At 36.6% G+C, this 19,291-nt stretch overlaps 2 protein-coding genes across 2 annotated transcripts; one reads left to right on the plus strand and one right to left on the minus strand.

The window, feature by feature from the left end:
* The first annotated feature begins 12,491 nt into the window (after positions 1-12,491).
* LOC110006701 (pentatricopeptide repeat-containing protein At2g03880, mitochondrial) lies at positions 12,492-15,446 on the plus strand. The gene has a single exon (XM_020663193.2). The coding sequence runs from the start codon at positions 12,925-12,927 to the stop codon at positions 14,710-14,712; it is 1,788 nt and encodes a 595-aa protein (XP_020518852.2). The 5' UTR covers positions 12,492-12,924; the 3' UTR covers positions 14,713-15,446.
* An 880-nt stretch (positions 15,447-16,326) lies between these two features.
* On the minus strand, positions 16,327-19,192 carry LOC110006705 (pentatricopeptide repeat-containing protein At3g57430, chloroplastic-like). The gene has a single exon (XM_020663227.2). The coding sequence runs from the start codon at positions 19,190-19,192 to the stop codon at positions 16,742-16,744; it is 2,451 nt and encodes an 816-aa protein (XP_020518886.1). The 3' UTR covers positions 16,327-16,741.
* Between the last annotated feature and the right edge of the window lie 99 nt (positions 19,193-19,291).

The following is a 19,291-nucleotide window of genomic DNA, read 5'->3' on the forward strand; positions in this document are numbered from 1 at the left end:
TTAATTTTGATGTAAAATGTTTTTAGCATTATATGAAAATCTTGAAAATAAACAGTGTAGATTATATGTTGTAAAATGTATTATTTATGAAATTTAAATTTTTTTTTTTTTCATAGTCATATATCTCGATGTCGAGATAATCAATCAAAAGGTCCATCTCAATGTCGGTCCAACTCGGTTCCGATAGATTTTTGAGGTGCATCCATAATTATTAAGGTAAACTTGCAACCTTATATAAATTATTTCCTATTAAAAACTTGTAATCTCTAAACAATAAACAATAAAAAGAGAGAAGGGAAATGCATATGGAGATAGAAGTAGAGAGAGAAAAAAAAGAAATGGATTTGGGCACGGTGCACGAGACCATACAAAACCTAATGCTTGTTGGTCATCAACTCATGATCATCATGACCACTCCAACAGTCCTCCCACGTCATTTCTGCCACAAGTAATCATTCCTTGTGGACCGCCACACCAGAGAAACCCCTTGACCTACTGCGACTATTATTGCCCTCTAAAATCTTATATCTCTACCTCCTAAAACCGCTCTATAATTCCACTTTCATCCTCTGATGCCCTCGCCCTTTGTAGCAGGGAAAAGATTGCCTCGAAAATCTCATGTTGTTTTAATATTCAAATATCTTTAAATTGATAATCTTGGAGTCAAGATGTATGGATATCCGAAAAAAAATAGATTTTTAAGTTTTGAAAATAGTGTATCTTATAACGTATTTTTTTACTGTCAATTTTAAAAATTTTCAAGTTTTTATAGATCTGCTCGATCTATATTGTTTTTGAAGTTTAAAATTTTATAATTAAAGATAAAAATATATTTTAAAGCTATCACAAAAATTTTTAGTATTGAAACCACATTTCTCGATACTCTTTGAAAGTGGGCTCTAATTTAATTGTTTAGAGCTTCGACTCAATACGAACTGCAACCTTTCTAGCATGCCCCTCTTCTCCCAGCCAAGGAAAACAATTGTCTAATACTAGGTCACAAGAAGTGTTCGCAAACTAGGTCGGTCCAACTTGGAACCAATCGGTCGAATTGGAGTTGGGCATTGGCCGATCTGGTTTTGGCCGGTTTTACTGGTCCAATTGGATATTTAAAACACATGCAAAAAAATATAACATCCCAAAAAATAAAGGATTTATTTGTAATGTGTTTTTGAATTTTTTTATCATTTAGAAAAAGATTGGAAAGTGTTTTGGTCATGAATACTTATTTTTACATTTTTCTTTCTTTTTTTAAAAAATTTCAAAACTACCACTAGACAAAAATCAATTTTCTAAAGGGTACGGTTTCTATAAAGTTGCAACCTTAAACAATCCAATTAAAGTGCACCTCCAAAGTCTATCATAACATGTAATTTTGGTGAATTTGTTTTTAGGATTATCTCAAAATCTATTTTCATATTTAATTATAAAAGTTTAAATTCCAAAGGTGGTTAAAATAAAGTAGATTTATAAACATATGAAAATCTTGAAAATAGACGGTCTAGATAATATATTGCAAGATGCACTATTTATGGGACTCAAAATCGGTTTTTCTCTCATATTCATATATCTCGATGTCGAGATGATCAATCAGAGGTCCTTTCAACATTAAAACAACATTTTCCGATGGATTTTTTAGGTGCATCTATAATTCTATATTTTAAGGTTGCAACCTTATATAAACCTTTTTTTTGTCTAAAATTTATTTTTTCACTACTTTTCAACTTCACCTGCTTTGTTTAATTATGCTTTAAATATATTTTTTATAACTTTTTATATTTTTTTAGCACTTTTTGGATTGCCTGAGACCTGCCTAGTTAGGCCAGTTGAACCAATCTCTTTGCCGGTTACTCAGACCCAGCCCTTAGCCGGTTCCATTTTTCAAATACTGGTCACAAGACCTGGCAATTGGAGTTAAAATAATTATGGGAAGGATTCAGTACTGACTCAATCCCGATTCAATTTTTCAAACACTAGTCACAAGACCTGGTGATTGGGGCTAAACTGATTATGGGAAAGAGTCAATAGTGACTCAGTCCCCCAAAAGTTGACCCTTTTATATTTTTCACTTTGTTTTTTCTAAGTTTATCTAATGATTTCTTAAGTACCCGTAATCTCCTATATATTCTTATTTTAATTTTTAAACTTTTAGTTTTAACGTATTTTGTATCATTGATTCGGACCCATCCAAATCATCAAGCCCACTATCGCACATGGAGATATAAGGAGGATTGTTCACTCCATTGATTGGAGTTTTGAATATGAGTTATATTTGGGTGCTCACACTATATGAACATTTTATAATGGTACTAAACAAATTTTGGATACTTATATATTATTATTTTATACATAAAAAAAAATTTTGTGAACGTATTTTTGATAATTAGGAGGTGTGTAATATAATATACATGGAATATGACATCATCCATATAGAATACACTAATGGCATTTAATGCTCTATGTAGGTGATGTCATTAGTCGTGTGGATGATATTACATCCATCTTAATGACAAAAAATACTCTTATTAAAAAAATATTATATTACAAAATAAAGGTATAAGTATCAAAAATTTATTGAATACAATTATAAAATATTTTTTAGTGTGAGCACCATAACAAAACCCTTTATATATAAAAAAATTATTTAGCTAAAGATGTAATATTTATTTACAATTTTTTTGAATTATTTGTTAAATTTCAACAATTTTGATACCCCTAGCCCTAGGGCTGCGAATAGATAGGGCCCAGTCCAGCCGGGCCTAAGGCCCGGGAAAGCCTGGAACTGTTTTGGGCTGGCCCGGCCTGGAATAAGCCTAGCAACAACCTGGCCTGATAAGCAAGAAAAGTGTATAGAGGCCCGGGCCAGGAAATTTGATATCCTAGAATTGAAATATGCATAAAAAACACTATTGATTCATACTTAAATTACTTTTTGCATGATTAATTAAGTACTTGATTTCTGATTTTCCCATTTAGAAATTGATCTTTGCTTCTCACTAACATAGAAAAGGCCTTTGAAAAGCTGTGAATTCTGCCATTTAGGACGAGAAAAATAGAATTAATAAATGGTTTCCATATAGAATTAATAAAACATGGATCTTTCTCATAGTTGGTGTGTAGGTAAGCAACTTGTTTTTAAAGCAGCCCCATAGAAGGATTTCTCTTGTTTCTTGTTTCTGTTTTATTCTTAGGCATCTCTTACATTACAAGTCCATGGTTGAAGATGTAATCTGTATTGGGCTGGTGTAGTCAATTGGCGGCCGTTTATCTTTTTTACATTTCCCATGTGATTGCCTACTGTGAATATGTGAACTCGAGCATGGGAAGAAGCTTTGGGTGGAGTTGGAAAATAATTGTCGGGTTCTTGGGAACTTTCAGTTTGATTGATCTTTTAATTGCCAATGAAAGTTGGGAATTGCCTTTGATTGGGCTTGGATTAGATTTTTTGGAAATAATACATAAAACATGTTATCAGCAAAATTCCTCTAAATTTCCGTTGAGCTTTTCAAATTGAATTCACTTTTTTTAGAGGGTTTTTTCGAGAGAGAATGGGATATTGGCTTTTTAGAGAGAGTTTTTAGAGATGGAAAGAGAAGTAGAGAAGACATATTGGGTTTTTATAAGCAGAGAGATATTTGGTTTTTAGAGGAGTGAGTTTTAGAAAGAAATTGGGTTTTTAGAGAGAGATTTGGTTTTTAGAGAGAAAAATAGTAAAGTTTAGAAAAAAATTGGGTTTTTAGAGAGAGATTGAATATCAAGGGGGATTTTTAGAAAAAGAGAATTGGTTTTTAGATAGAGAAGAGATATTGTGTTTCTAGAGAGAGAATGGTTTAAATTTTTAAAAAATATTTTAATACATATATATATATATTTACCTTACTATACACATTAAAATTTTGTACAATGAAGCTTTTATTTTTTTAAAAAAAAAGTAATATTAAATGGGACGGACTGGGTTTTATTTGGGCCTAAGCGAGACATTAATGGGCTAACCAGAGGCTTGGCCCGAGGCATGCTTGCAGCCCGTTAGCGGGCCTGCCCGGAAGCCTGCGGGCAGGCTCTGACCATTGGCAGGCCTACCTAGCCCTCATAGGTTGTACCTCCAGTTGTGCATCACGTCAGATTAAAAGAGCCCTCGGGTTATTCTACATATACTTCGATATTTGCAGCACCAGTTAAGTGAGTGGAAGCAAAATGGGAGTGGAAACTCTGTAGTGTCATCTAACATATTTGCATGGGTCCTGTCATGGTTATCATGTTCCCCCAAATGCATTTTCATTAATTGTTTTTCACTTTTCTTTTCTTCTTTTCATTTTTCAAAGTGAAGTTGTAACTTATCAATGTGATCGTGGAAACAATACGGTCAAGAGGGCCATCATAACTTGTCGTTGGTTTGGGGTTTAAAGCAAACATTGCATTGTGTGAATCAAATATCATGCTCTCCCTTAATCACCATCAAACTATTGATTCAATGCCTTATTTGCTATGATTATATGGGCGATAATTGCCATTACCACGTAAAAAATGGTATGAAATTGGCATAATATATTTCGTACAATGTCACAATCATTAATAGCAGTTACACATAAAATCTAATTACTACATGTGTCATAAAATATTTCTAAAAAAATCGCCTATCCCCGGCGATCATCTCACGCCGCCTAATTCTACATTTAATAGGTGGAGGTAATTATGATGCAAACGAGTTAAAAGATTCGTATGCTATCTTTCTTTATAGGATAGCTTTCTATGGTTGGCATTGGGTTGGCCCAGCCCCACAAAATAGGGCCTGAGCTACAAATTGTGGTAGGTCTAAGAAAGGTAACGATTTTAAACTTTCCCTTAATCCATCTCATGTTTGGGTAAATATTTTGAGTTGTGTTAGATAGACAACCAATGTAAAATTTTACTAAAACTTATCATTTACCATAAACTTACAATATCTATTTATGCTAGGACGTTTTCTAGAAACAACACGTTGTACCGAGAATTGAGTACAGTGAGAAATAAGCATGAGTTAACTAGGGAACTCTTTAGAAGCGACACGCCGCAGTGCCACCCAGTTGCGGTGAAAAATTGACAAGGGTTCATATAAAGGTTTATGGCCTCACTAAGAATATAATTATTTATAAAATACAGTGACAAACCATGATTTATATAGCTAACCCCAATTAACTAAAAAAAAAACAAGGGTTTTGATGACTATGATTTGAAAAGGCGATGAAACTACTTAAGTCAGCCTTACGAGGGCGAAGACTGGGCGAGGGCCAAGGTTGGCCGGGTTCATACAGCTTTCCTGGTTTACCCACCCATAATGGAAATATGACGTAGTGCATGAAGTTGATGCAAGGAACAAACTCGAGAAGGACGCCATCACGATGTGATTAGAATAAGAATAAATGGGCATTGATGTGGGACGTTATCAGGCTGTGATCAGAATAAGGATGTAATTGGTATTTTCTGTAAATGATTAGGGCAAAGGTGAAGTCAAGGTCTGCTGCTGTATGTTACAGGGGTTGTACACTGTGCATCTGTGACGAATGGCCTCTCCCCCAATCCTGCCTTTCTTGAAATGGGTTGTTGATTTCGACTACTCAAGAAACACACATTAATCTTCTTCTCCTTTCCACTCTACCCAGCTGCTCCTCTGTCCCCCCCCCTCTCCCTCCCTCCCTCCCTCTCTTTCTCCATGTTATAGATAGCATCACTGTCACTACTTTTATGCAAAAGCTTTGTTCTCTCCCTTGTTCTTTTTGCAGTCCCATGGCTTCCTAACATCTCTCTCCCTCTCTTACTTTTATGCAAAAGCTTTGTTCTCTCACTTGTTCTTTTTGCAGTCCCATGGCTTCGTAACATCTCAACATCTCTCTCTTAATCAGTTTCTTCTTGCACTCCACTACTCTCTCTCTCTCTCTCTCTTTTCTTCAAGTCCTTTATTTTCACTCTATTTGTCTATCACTCTTTGCGCTTCTTCTCTATGCATCACTGTATGCGCCCCTTAATGGCTTGTCTTGAGAGAAAAGGATTCGCAATGGAAGGCTTCCATTATTACCCACTTCAAGAATATCCAAACAAGAAACGTGCAACAAGATGGATTGAGAGCCTCAAATTCTATTAGACTGTATTGGCGCTATCCTCCCTGTGCTTTCGATTTTCTATAAGATCAAACGGGTCGCCTGCTCTCGCAAATAATAGGTAGTCATGTTGTTTTTCTTGACCTTGCAAGGCTTTAAATATTTAGAAAGCAATTTATGGCCGCCCTCTACACCGTTTTGATCACAGTAATTCTTTTACAGCATCATCCATCCTCCCACCATGCTGTATTCCCTCCATCCCTCCTGAGCTTGAATTCCAGCACTCATTTGTTACCTTTGTATACGTTCTATAACTAATGTAAATGGAAGTACTATCACTATGTTCTATGTTTAATTTATTTTGTGGCAATCAGGTATGATTTATATTCTATTACTATTCCATGATAACTATTGAGTGGTTATATGGAGCTTGAATATTTGTTATTTATTACATTGGAAGACTGACATAATATGGGAGTAAAGTAGGCACAAGTAACCGTCATATGGGTTGTCAGCCTACCAAGAATGATGACCGTGGTAAAAAAGAATAAACAAATCAAATGTTCAGTAAGTTGCATATTTTATTTGTATGTTCAATAAATTGCATAATTTATTTGGGAGTTCTTCTGTTTAAATTTCTCTGAAAATCACTTAAACTTGTATTGAGCAAATCAACCGAGTGATTCTGATATTTGGTTTGTCATTTCATTCAGGATCTATATTGTTTTAGAATGGCAATGAAGACTGTTAATACAGGTGGAGGTAGGCTTGCCAAGAAAACAATAAATATCATAGAACTTAGGTATCATGTATTTATCAGTAAAATGTAGAAAGGATAGAAGAACATTCTACTTTAGGTGAAACAGCAAAAGCTCACAAATGAGCGTCAGATGACATTTTTTTATGCCCTAGTTGCTAGGGATAACTAGGCATACAAGAATAATATATGGTGAATGGATCACCATGTGAGGGAGGCGGATTTTAAAAATTGCCAATCCAGATCGAGATTAGAGTGTGACCGGCCGATTCTCGTCTCGGATGGAATATGGAATGAACTCTACTAATGTATCAAATACTCCATGTTTCCTATGTATCTTTTTAATTTTTGAAGACTAAAAGTTTTAACTTCAAAGAAACATAGGAAAGATGTTGCTATACAACATTTTTAATTTTTATTATTTTTAAATTTTTTATTTTTTTAAGAAATTATAGAGTCGGCCTATTCAAATAAGCTAATCCAAACTGGTCCAATAAAAGATCCATCCACCTGAACTTTTAAAACATTGAGAGGGAGAGAATCACAAGTTTGACGAATTGCGCTCTTGGCTCCCTGTCATGGCAGGGAAACAAGTTTAACGATAGAGAAAAAGAAGGTCGAAAGGTTCAGAATATATGCTGAATGTGCCTAAAAATCTGAATATAACTTTATTGATGGATTGAAAATTACAATATCCGCTTGAGATTCTCTCTCACGCTAGCATAGTAGGGAGAGAAGCACCACCATTGCTCAAGAATTGCTCTTGTGCTATTCCAAATGGGGTGGAGAACATTAGCGGCTCGAAAACTCCCCTTTAGTAATCGAACTTGGGAAATTCAGCCATTGACGAGCAAAGAGAGATTGCATTGTGGGGTTTCACTTATCAGACAAATTTTTTATACAATGCTCTCGGGTTTTTCGAGCAGTCAGGCAATCGGTCTGCATGAGCAAGTTCAAGGTTTTCAAAAACGTAGTCCTAGTCCTGGGAAACCTACTCTTTTCTTACCCGGTATCTTAAAACTCAGCCGGTTTGAATCAGATTTGGTCGAGTTACTCATCTTCTGCAACCCTGTTCTGGTAAATAGTAGTGCCACACTCAGAGTCCAGGCACCTCTACAGCACTCTTGTGACTACTATACTGAATTGCCTGAGTGCTGTAAAACTCGAGCTAACTCACCCAACTTAGGGCAATTTTAATATAAGTGAAAATATTTCTGTGAAAGTATTTTCACGTGAAAAAACTCTCTCATGTTATTAAGTGTGGGTTTTTTCACACTCTCATGTTATTAAGTGTGGGTTTTTTTACACCAATTAATCCTCATGAGTTTTTTTCATACCAATTTGTAACCAATTGGGATGAAAAAACTCCCATCCTAATCAAATAAAGAGTTTTTTCATATGAAATATTTTCACATGAAAAAACTCCCTTATGTTATTAGGTGTGAGTTTTTACATACCAATTAATCCTCGTATGTTTTTTTCATACCATTTGGTAGCCAATTGGGGTGGAAAAAATCCCATCCTAATCAAATAAAGAGTTTTTTCATAAGAAATATTTTCACAGAAGTATTTTCACGCATACCAAATATGTCTTTAAAAATACTTCCATAGAAGTATTTTCACGTGTACTAAATGTGCCCTTAGACATTGACATATTACATTTGATTGATTCTGAAGAGTCGTAACCCTTTGAAGTTTGTGTGGAAGAGACCAACAGATGAACATATCTTTTTTATTTCTTTTTATATGGAAGGAAACAGTTCTCACCTTTAACGTAGCGACAAGGTGGATTGAGGTAAGATTCAACTCGTTTTTCGTTACAAATCCAAAGAGGAGGGAGAACATCAATGCTACAACGACAATGAATAAGAATGTGTTGCTCCATTTAATGGAACATGCCTTTAAAACATTTGGAGATTGAAGTAGAGGGCAATACTAAAGGGAAAAATTTATATAGAGCCGAGGCTCTAAACAATCATATTTAAGCCTATCTCAAAGTTTTAACTACAAAATTTCACTAGAAGAGGTTGTTTTGATGCTCAAATATCTTCAAATTGTTCATCTCGACATCAAGATACATGGACACGAGAAAAAAATGGATTTCAATTTTTGAAAATAGTGTATTTTGTAGTACATTTTTGGACCATCAATTTTGAAGTTTTCATGGATATGTTGATCTACACAATTTTTGAAGCCTTAAATTTTATAAATAAATATGAAAATATATTTAAGGCTATCAAAAAGATTTTCAATATTGAAACCACATTTCTCGATACTATTTGAATGTGTGCTCTAATTTGATTGTTTAGAGCCTAGGCTCTATACAAACCACACCCATACTATAATAATTCTGCAGCTTTAGGCACCCAAAAGCCCTGTCATAAATTTGTGAGGCAAAGAAGCAAGGTTCATTTACTCAGCTCGGGGTTCTAGAATTGAGCTCTAACCGAGCTGAGTAACCAAGGGAGTGAATTCACCCGAGTAGTTTATAAGCTCAATGTCTACCGTGAGGTCAATGATGTAGCTGATCGATTAGCCAAGCATGGAATCTCTATGCCCTCTTTTTTTGTGTCTAATGTCTTGATTCCAAATTTGTAATATGATGCTTTGTTAGCACTCTATCAATAAAAGTTTTCAACCTTTGTCAACTAAAAAAAAAAAAACAACTAAATATTTTTACTCAGTAAAATAAGGTTCATTTACTCAGCTCGGGGTTGTAGAATTGAGGTCTAACCAAGCTGAGTAACCAAGGGAGTGAATTCACCCGAGTAGTTTATAAGCCTAATGTCTACCGTGATGTCAATGATGTAGTTAGCCAAGCATGGACCCTCTATGTCCTCTTTTTCTGTGTCTAATGTCTTGATTCCAAATTTGTAATCTGATGCTTTGTCAACGCTCGATCAATAAAAGTTTTTAACCTTGTCAAAAAAAAAAAAACAAAAAAAAAAAATTTATAAGAAATTTGTTAAAAGTTAAATATAGTAGAAACCAAAGTAAATTACAAACAACAATAACAGTCCTAGCAAGATGTTAAAAATATATCAGAAAAATGTCAAAAAACAGGTTGAAACCTGCTAAAAGATCACTAAAGGAGTCAAAAGATTACAAAGTATATCAAGGATTTGCTTTTAAATTTTGATGTCAATTAGGTACATCATTGAAAATAATTATCAATTTTCAAATCACCCTTGTTTGATGTTGGGAAGATGCAATAACTAGGGGTATTTCGATACTTTTATCCCAATTATCATTTGGTTAAGGCTTCCTTGAAGTATGATTATGAAAACAACACTAATTGTTCAGCTTCCCTTACCCGAATAGGTTCAATTTGGAAATTCTTCAACAATTCTTTTGAAGACGTACCTGATTGATATATAAATTTATAAGGATACATTAAAGTGTAATTTGTAATATTTTGATCATTTTAGTGATATTGTAAGAGGCTTTTTTATATTTTTTTCAAAATATATAAAGACAGATTTAGAAAAATTATGAAACAATGAGAAAAAAAACACAAAAAATGGAAAAATATAAATGGAACTTACAAGAAAAACTCGCAATCGTCATAAAAAATATCAAAATTATATATAAAATATTTATACATTAATTTTAAAAAAAACTTAAATTCTATATTTTTCAATACTCTTTTGTTTTCGCAAGTTTTTTTTTTCTCTCTTTCTTTCCCAAGTTCGTTTACAAGAACTCCGCCGTACAAGGACATGGACAAATTTTGAAACCTTGTGCAAAAAATTGCGCATTCCCCTTTTAAAGACACTTATTAAGCCACTTGAGTAATTGCAACACCTTTTTTAGGCTTTGGAACGGGTCATAAGAAGAAAAAAAAAGAAGATCAAATATTATAATTTGAAAATGACAAGTGTAAGGAGGGTATTCAACAATATTTTCTTTTAACACGGATGGTGTACATGACCTTTTTATACACCTGAGAGTTTATTTGGGATTATAATTACAAGAATGGGATATATGTCATTCTAGGGCGACTCTATGACCCTAAAAACAACTCTTGAATAAATTAGGTTTTCTATCTGACTTGCAAACTATATAGACCTTCCAAATTTTGTCACAAATGGCTAACTTACCTAGCCCATGTTCTTTGCTCATAATTGATGCGGAAGAAACAATTATGATAATTAGAACAAGAAAAATATATTTAAAATTTTGAAATAGACAGTAAAAGGTTTACACCTTGGAGATCGTACAAATGAAACACACATTGCATTAATGTTTGTTTTATTAAATTTGCACCGACGGTTTCTGTTTTCATCGTCCGGTACTTGTATTACTAGACATGCACGGTCTCGGGTTAAACCCTACATAGCAATAATTCATAGCCCATGCTTTGTTATGCATAAATAAGTAGAAAGAAAGAAGCCATCCATTTTTTATATTTTTTATCCGTGATGAGTCCGTTGGAAGCTCTTCTGTGCACTGGGAGTTAACGAGAGCGATATAACTTTAGGATCTTGTAAAATATGACTATGAGTAAAAAAACCCTATGTCACAAGACTTGAGCGTGAGAAGAATGTATGGAGAGGGTTGACTGTTATCCATTGTCAAGGTCGGATTGTTTAGTATCTCATGACAGCATGTTAGCCAGCACACCGAAAAACCTAGAATATGATAAAACCTCGAGTAATTAAGAGCAATGGCCATGTATGAGAATGTTAGGTTTTCAGATACCATATGCAAAATCCTTGATATCGAATCATCTCATAATATGTGCATATAAAGTCGTAAATGGAAATCAACTCTTTCATAGATGATTCGCTTGAAAGAAAAATATACATGTGCGTAGAGAGGACCTCCGCATGAGCCCATCTCATAAGAGTGCGCCAGTAACCTACTGTAACCTGAGAGTCTAGAGCCATATATTAGATCGTTTTGATAAGCCGAGCATGAGTCCCTACCATAGATTGTGGGCAATGAGCTTGTGGGGCCATAAGTCCCAATATCTTTTTAAACTACTTCCAACCACGTCTTTTTGGGTCTACCCCTTGCCTTTTTAAGTCATTCCATTTGAACTAACTCGAACCTTATAACAAGTGTTGTACTTGGTCGGTACCATACATAGCCAGCCCACCTAAGTCAACTCTTTCTCATTTTATCGCTAAGTGGTGCCATACCTAAATTATCTTGAATGGTTTCGTTTCGAATATTAGCCATTCTTGTCTTGTCACTCATCCATCTTAATAACCTCATATCTACTGCATTCATCCATCTCAACATCGATTGAAGGAATTTTCAGCATCGACTCAACCTTTTCAAGTAGTGTGCCTTACTTCTATGATATGAGAATGACATCTTATATAAAGTACTTCATTATTTATATAATGAGTAATGATCCTATAGGATCCTCTTACACCCATGTGTGTAGGACCTCAAAGGATCACCATTAAAGTTGGTACGGATCTCTAGTAAAATTATTACATGGGTGTAGGACTTGACTTTTCTATAAATCCGTGTCAAATTTAATATAACCAGCATTTTGTCTATTTACTACCTCGATGAAAACCCATTTAAGAAATATTTTCCCGACCTCAAATTTGAAATGTAACCTCTTCAACCAATTGACTGGTCCAAAAAGAACAATTTCTAAATTATACTATATATATTACCTTAAAAAATAATATCTCAAGATTAAATTGAGACCGTTCAATTTTGGGGAAAAAAGATGTAAGTCTTGAAAAACTCAAAATCCGATTTTCTTCTTTTTCTCAAAAATAATAATGGTAATTATCAAGTGGATCTAAAAACTCACGATTTAGAAAGAAAAGCCCTCGCATGTGCCACTTTCACCCGATGGAATAAGTGTACAGCACGCTCCCGCGGGAGCGTTTTTCATGCGCTCTTGGGTGGTGTAATGGAAGCAGAGCAACGAATTAGCCATGAGAGGACATGGAGGTAGCTTTCTGTTTTGCTATTACACATGCAAAACACGGCAACTAGCTCAACTTCAAATCCTTCTCTGTCTCCGCACCAAACGCACACAAGTCCCAAAGATCTCTGCAACTAATCCAAAAATGCTATGTTGGCCGCCATTAAAACAAACCCAAATCAAGAAAACCCCAACTCATGTTTACAAGGCGAGCCACCACACGCCTTGCACGCCAACTCCTCGGTGAAACGGTCCAAAGAACCCAACTTCCCTGCAACTCCACCATGGCTTCTCTTATCTCTCACGGCCACTTTGAGGAGGCCTTTCAATGCTTCATCGACATGCCCAAGCCATGTGCGCGGGCCCATGTTCAAGCACTTAGCGCGTGCTCGAGCCTTTCGAACCCATGGCTCGGTCGCCAGGTGCATGCAAGGCTCGTTCACGGCTTGGCCCCGATGAACCCATTCGTTCTTAATGCCCTTCTTGGGATGTATGCAAAGTGCGGTGGCATTAAAGCGGCTCGTCAAATTTTCGATGAAATGCCTCAAAGAAATGTGGTTTCTTGGAATGCCATGATTGCTGCTTATTTGAAAAACTCTCTACCCAGGGAGTCTCTCAATGTGTTTCTTGAAATGAAGAAATATAGAGTTCAGCCAGATGCTATCACTTTGTCTAGTGCTCTTACGGCATATTTGAGACTTGGATTTGTCATGGAGGCTAGCGACTTGTTTGATGGGATGACTGAGAATGAGAGGGATGGGGTGTCTTGGACTGCAATGATATCGGGTTATGTGCAGAATGGGCTTTATGGTCAGGCTTTGAAACTCTTTGTTAAGATGTTGGGTTCAAGTGTTAGGCCGGATAGCTTCACTCTATCTAGTGTAGTTAGTGCTTGTGCTGGATTGGCATGTGTAGAGATCGGTAAGGCAATCCATGCTCAAGCCATGGCAATCGGGTTTCAATCAGATTTGCTTGTGTCAAGTGCGCTTCTGAATATGTATGCCAAGTGTGGAGAGGTTGGGGATTCATGGGTTTTGTTCGAATTAATGCTCGTTCGAAATGTGGTGTCTTGGAATGCAATGATCACAGGTTTTGCTCAGAATGGGCGAGACATGGATGCCATAGTGCTTTATGAGAAGATGTTACAGTCTCAAATAAAACCCGATGATATTACCTTTGTTGGTGTGCTCTCAGCTTGCGGTCATGAAAGCTTGCTCGATGAAGGGCTCAGGTACTTCCATTCAATTAGTGAATTACATGGCATGGCGCCGAGCCCTGATCACTATGCTTGTATAATCAACCTTCTCGGTCATTTTGGCAAGCTTGAGCAAGCAATGGAGTTAATTATGAGCATGCCCAACAAACCCAATTACATAATTTGGTCTACTTTGCTTTCAATTTGCAAGATTAATGGCAATATCGAGCTTGCAGAAGTTGCAGCAAGGCATATATTTGAGCTAAATCCCCAAGATTCAGGGCCTTACATAATGTTATCAAACATGTATGCAGCATGTGAGAGATGGGGTGATGTTGCCTCTATAAGGAAGCTTATGAAGGATAGGAATGTGAAGAAATCTCCAGCTTATAGCTCAATCGAGATCAATAACCAGGTTCACACTTTCTTGGCAGAGGATAGGACCCATCCACAAACCCAAATGATTTATAGAGAATTGAGAAGGCTGGTTGAGGAATTGAGGGAAGCTGGTTATGTTCATGATACGAACTTTGTTTTACAAGATGTGGGGGAGAGAGAGAAGCTTGAATCAATATGCTACCATAGCGAGAAGCTGGCCCTCGCATTTGGGTTGATCAGCAAGCCTCATGGGATACCAATAAGGATAATGAAGAACATTCGTGTATGTGGTGATTGCCATTTGTTCATAAAGTTGGTATCACGTGTCTCTAATCGTTCTATCATTTTGAGGGACTCCAATAGGTTTCACCATTTCAGTAATGGGGAATGTTCTTGCAGGGATGCATGGTGATGCTTCTCAAGGATCCAGTTGAAACTTTGGAAATGATAAAAGAACTACGCACCCAATAATGAAAAAGTAAAGAAAGTATTCTTCAACATAATCTTGGGCTATGGGACTTTTACTGAAAATTCAAGGTTGGATTTTATGAATAAGAGAATAACATTCGAAAGTGGAGGCCAAACCTTAAGAGAATGGTTGCCGAGTGTTGATCCAATCTTTGAGGTTGTAGCAAATTAGAAATGCTATTTCACCAGGATAGAGTAATGTAAAATACCGTGAAACATCTACAAGTTGAATCTTACTTGTAAAGTGCAAGAATATTTGGTTATTGTCATGCTGCTAACCCAGATAACTTGCAGTTGATATCAAAATTATTGGAAGAATAATATTGCAGAATGAATTGGGCATTTTGACTTAAAAAGTTTTGAATGTTGAGATGCCTCATCTTGATCAGATAAAGATGGTGGTTGTTGATTACCTATTTAATGGGGGAATTTGAGGAATGGATAAAGGATTAGCCATCTGCATCAGCAACAGAAGATGAGCTAAGAGGAATAAATTGTGTCAATATACTCAGCGGACTGCTTTGAAAGCCATCTGATTCTTGTAAGTGGCTGCAACAAAATCAGAGGTGGCCTTATCTTTGTTGGCTGTGTTCACATTGTAGCAATTATAAATTTTCAACAAATCTTCAAATGGCACTAAATGATTTGCTAATAACCTATCAATACTGAATTTGGTGGTAAGGACTTGATGGTTCCACATAGATAAAAATACATAAATAGATACTGCATCCTAACCTAGTTTCTCCTTTTTCTTTTTGTGTTTTAGTTATATGTTTCTGGAAGTATGTTCGTGAAATATGGTAGGGCCTTTAAAGATTGATGTATGGCTTCTTTGCGAGCCTTCCATCCACTATGACTAATCAACATCGTAATTTCATGAAAACAACTCACTTCTTCATCTTTAAGTTAACCTTTTCTCAAAAAAAAAGCTCATTTCTTCATCTTGAATCTTATCATTGATATTATCTCCATGCAGCTCTGGTTGGACACAAACTAATGTAATGTTTAGCAATGGAACCTTTGAATTCTGTTTAAAATTAAAAAATCGTTTCATTCTTTTTTTTTCTTTTTCTTTTTTTGAGAAAATTTGACTTATATTAAGGGGAAGAAAGACAGTAGAAAACATAGCCCCCAAAAGAGGGAGTATACAAAAATCACCAAGGTGGTGAGTTAGTTACAAAAAATGCTATATATCCACTGTGAAACAAAATAATTGAGGAAGCTGACAAAAATGCAGGTAGTTACAAAAAATACCATCCTCTTGACTTCTCATCTTTCTTATGAATGTAAATAATGAAGGAGGGGGTATGTAATATTTGCAGTTTAATAACTGGATAACTGTCAGAAAGATGAAAAGTCAACAGGATGTAAATATTGTGAGCTATTCCCTTTGATCATAAATGGACCTATTAAGATCCTTAGGCTCGTGGCCATCACTCAATAGACGTGGAACTGCTTTCTAAAAATCTCTTTTCCTAGAAGATTTAATGAAAATAAAATAATCAATGAATGAAACTTATATTGTCACTTAGCATTGCAAAAGGAATATATATGAAAATTAACCATGAACCAAGGTCCTTTACTTTGTCCTTTATTTCTCATACTCTTGGAGTTCCAGTATTTGTTAAGGAGTTAGCTACCAAATGCTGAAGGTGAAACACCACCGCTTACACAGGTTCCAAATTCTCATGAAGGGTAAATCAAGGAAATCCTAATCCACGTTTCCGATTCTTCCATGAAGCTTCTACATTCCTTTTGAGCCGAACTGACTCTCATCTAAATCTTCCAAGTTGGTCCACAAATCTTGAAGACGATCTTCTGCGAACAGTTATAGAAAGAAACAGCTTTTTCAAAACCTTTTAAACTAGTTCTCCAGCTTATTCAGCCCAAGATCTCTCCCCCTCAGACTAGTAATATACAACAGTCTCCATAAATCAAAATTAAAATAACATTAAATTCTCCTTTTACATAGTTTAACCATACTCTAATAACCCAGATCCCATCAGCCTCTCCTCCTCACCTGCATCTTGTCCCACTAGAAATGCATGCAACCTATTACCCACCTCTATCCAGCTACACCCTGGATCCTTCTTCACCCCTCTCGACCTCATCAATTTTCTCACTCTCTTTGCATCATCCCACCTCCCCAATTCAGCATACATATTAGATAACAAAATATAATAACCCGAGTGCTCAGGCTTAAGCTGAAACAAATGCTTCGCTGCCAATTCTCCCATTTCTACATCTCCATGAACCCTTGAAGCCCCTAACAATGCACCCCACACATTGGCATCTGGCTCAAAAGAAATTCCCTTTATAAATTCCACAGCCTCTTGCATCAGGCCTGCTCTTCCGAGAAGGTCCACCATACATGCACAATGCATTTGTGTTGGTCTTATGTTAAAAGATTGCAACAAATTGAAGTATTCTCTACCTCTATCTACCATCCCACCATGGCTGCAAGCTGAGAGGACTGCAACAAAAGAGACAGAGTCATATTCCATCCCTTCTACTCCCATTTGATCAAAAAGATCAACTGCAACTTCAAACTCTCCTTGCATTCCATAACCCAATATCATCGTATTCCATGTTGCCAAGTCTTTGTCGGGGATTCTATCAAAAAGCCGCTTAGCCATTTCCATGCACCCACTTTTTGTATACATGTCAAGTAGAGAATTGGCCACGAAGATATGAGATACGAAGAATTTCCTTATTGCACAGCCATGAATCTCTCTCCCTTGCTTAATGGCACTCAGATTGGCACAAGCAGAGAGGGCACCCATGAAGGAAACTGTGTCATGTTTAAGGCCTGCTTCCAGCTCCATTTCAGAAAACAATTGCAGAGCTTCTAAGGCATGGAAACTCTGAGAATAACCCATGATCAATATATTGAAGGAGACTAAATCTCTTTCAGATTTATCAAAAACTAGTCTGGCTAGACCTATGTATCCACATTTCACATACATGTCCATTACAGCATTGAAAACAAAGATGTCACTGCTGTAGCCTGAGCGAATCGCTTTGCCATGAATCTCCTTTCCATGTTTTATGGAAGCCCATCGTGAACAGGCAGGGAGAACATTTGTTAGAGTTACAGAGTTCGGGCACTCTCCATTAGCCTGCATCTCTCGAACAAGACTCATCGCTTCCACCTCTAAGCTGTTTTGTGCACAATTTGCAACAATAGCATTCCAAGATACCAAATTCCTTACAACCAACCCATCAAACAAAATTCGAGCTTCTTCCGGGAAACCCAATTTTGCGTACATATCAATAAGAGAATTCACCACAAAAATATCGGTTTCAGCACCAATTCTCAGGCTAAAAGCATGGGATTCCTTTGCCAAAGGCAGAAAACGCAATTGAGCCAATGATGGAAGCAAGCTAGTAACTGTTATTGAGTTGGGTTTTTGGCCATCAAGTATCATCTCTCTGAACATTTGCAGTGCCTCAATTGCAAGGCCCGTTTGAGCAAAACCAGAGATGATAGAGTTCCATGTGATAACATTTCTCTCAGCATTGGAACCCAATAAATTATAAGCAGCTACAGTGTCTCCACATTTAGCATACATATCAACAAGAGCATTACATACATTTAACTGTGAATCCAAGCCTGAACCCATTACAAATTCATGTATTTTTATACCCATTTGTAAATCCTCAAGCAAAGCACAAACAGGAAGGACACTAACCACTGTAACTTCATTAGGCCTCAGGCTTGTCCCTTGCAATTCTGAGAACATTTGAAGAGCCTCATGGCCATGACCATTTTGAGCATAACCACGAATAATGGTGTTCCAAGAAACAATATCTTTTAGAGTCATTTCATCAAAGACTTGTAGTGCTTCTCTAACATTGCCCAAGCTCGAGTAAAAGGCCAAAAGCGTATTTCCTACATAAACATCTGAATTGAACCCAAGTTTTGTAATGGAACCATGGATCTCTCTACCCTTTTGGAGAGAGAAAGAGTCAGCACAGGCCTTAAGGAGGAAAGGAAAAGTGTGATCATCTGGTTTTAGGCCTCTTCGGATTGCTTCGTTGTAGAGAGAGAAAGCTTGGGTTGGCTGATTACCATTGGTATGAGCTCGAATAATTGTGTTAAAGAGGAATGTGTTTTTTGTGGGGTGGTTGAAGAAGAGGAGGCTCGAAGAGTGGAGGTCGTTGCAGAGAGAGTAAATGGTGATCAAGCGAGCAGCTGCGGAGACTAAGCGATGGAGGCCAGAGACTGTGAAGAGGGCGTGGGCCTGCCTTGCCTGCTTGAGAGAGAGTGGAGGGTTTGGTAGAAAAAGAATGAGAGAGTGTAAGAGTCGAGGCAGTTGGGGCGGGGGCGGTAGAGGGAGAGTCCATGGAATATGAGTGGCAGGTCTTTTGGGGATGTTGAGTCGAGTTTGCTGATCCTGGCCTTGGAATATTGGCAAGTGCATCTGGGTTCTCTCTTATTTATCAGGAGGCATTGTGGATTCTCTCTATCTCGCGGTCTTGCATTTTAAGTCAATTGGTTCTCTATAGACACCCCATAGTTT

Source organism: Amborella trichopoda, chromosome 10, assembly GCF_054954075.1.
Source record: "Amborella trichopoda isolate Santa Cruz 75 chromosome 10, AtrichopodaSantaCruz75HAP2 v2.0, whole genome shotgun sequence".
NCBI classification, from domain to species: domain Eukaryota; kingdom Viridiplantae; phylum Streptophyta; class Magnoliopsida; order Amborellales; family Amborellaceae; genus Amborella; species Amborella trichopoda.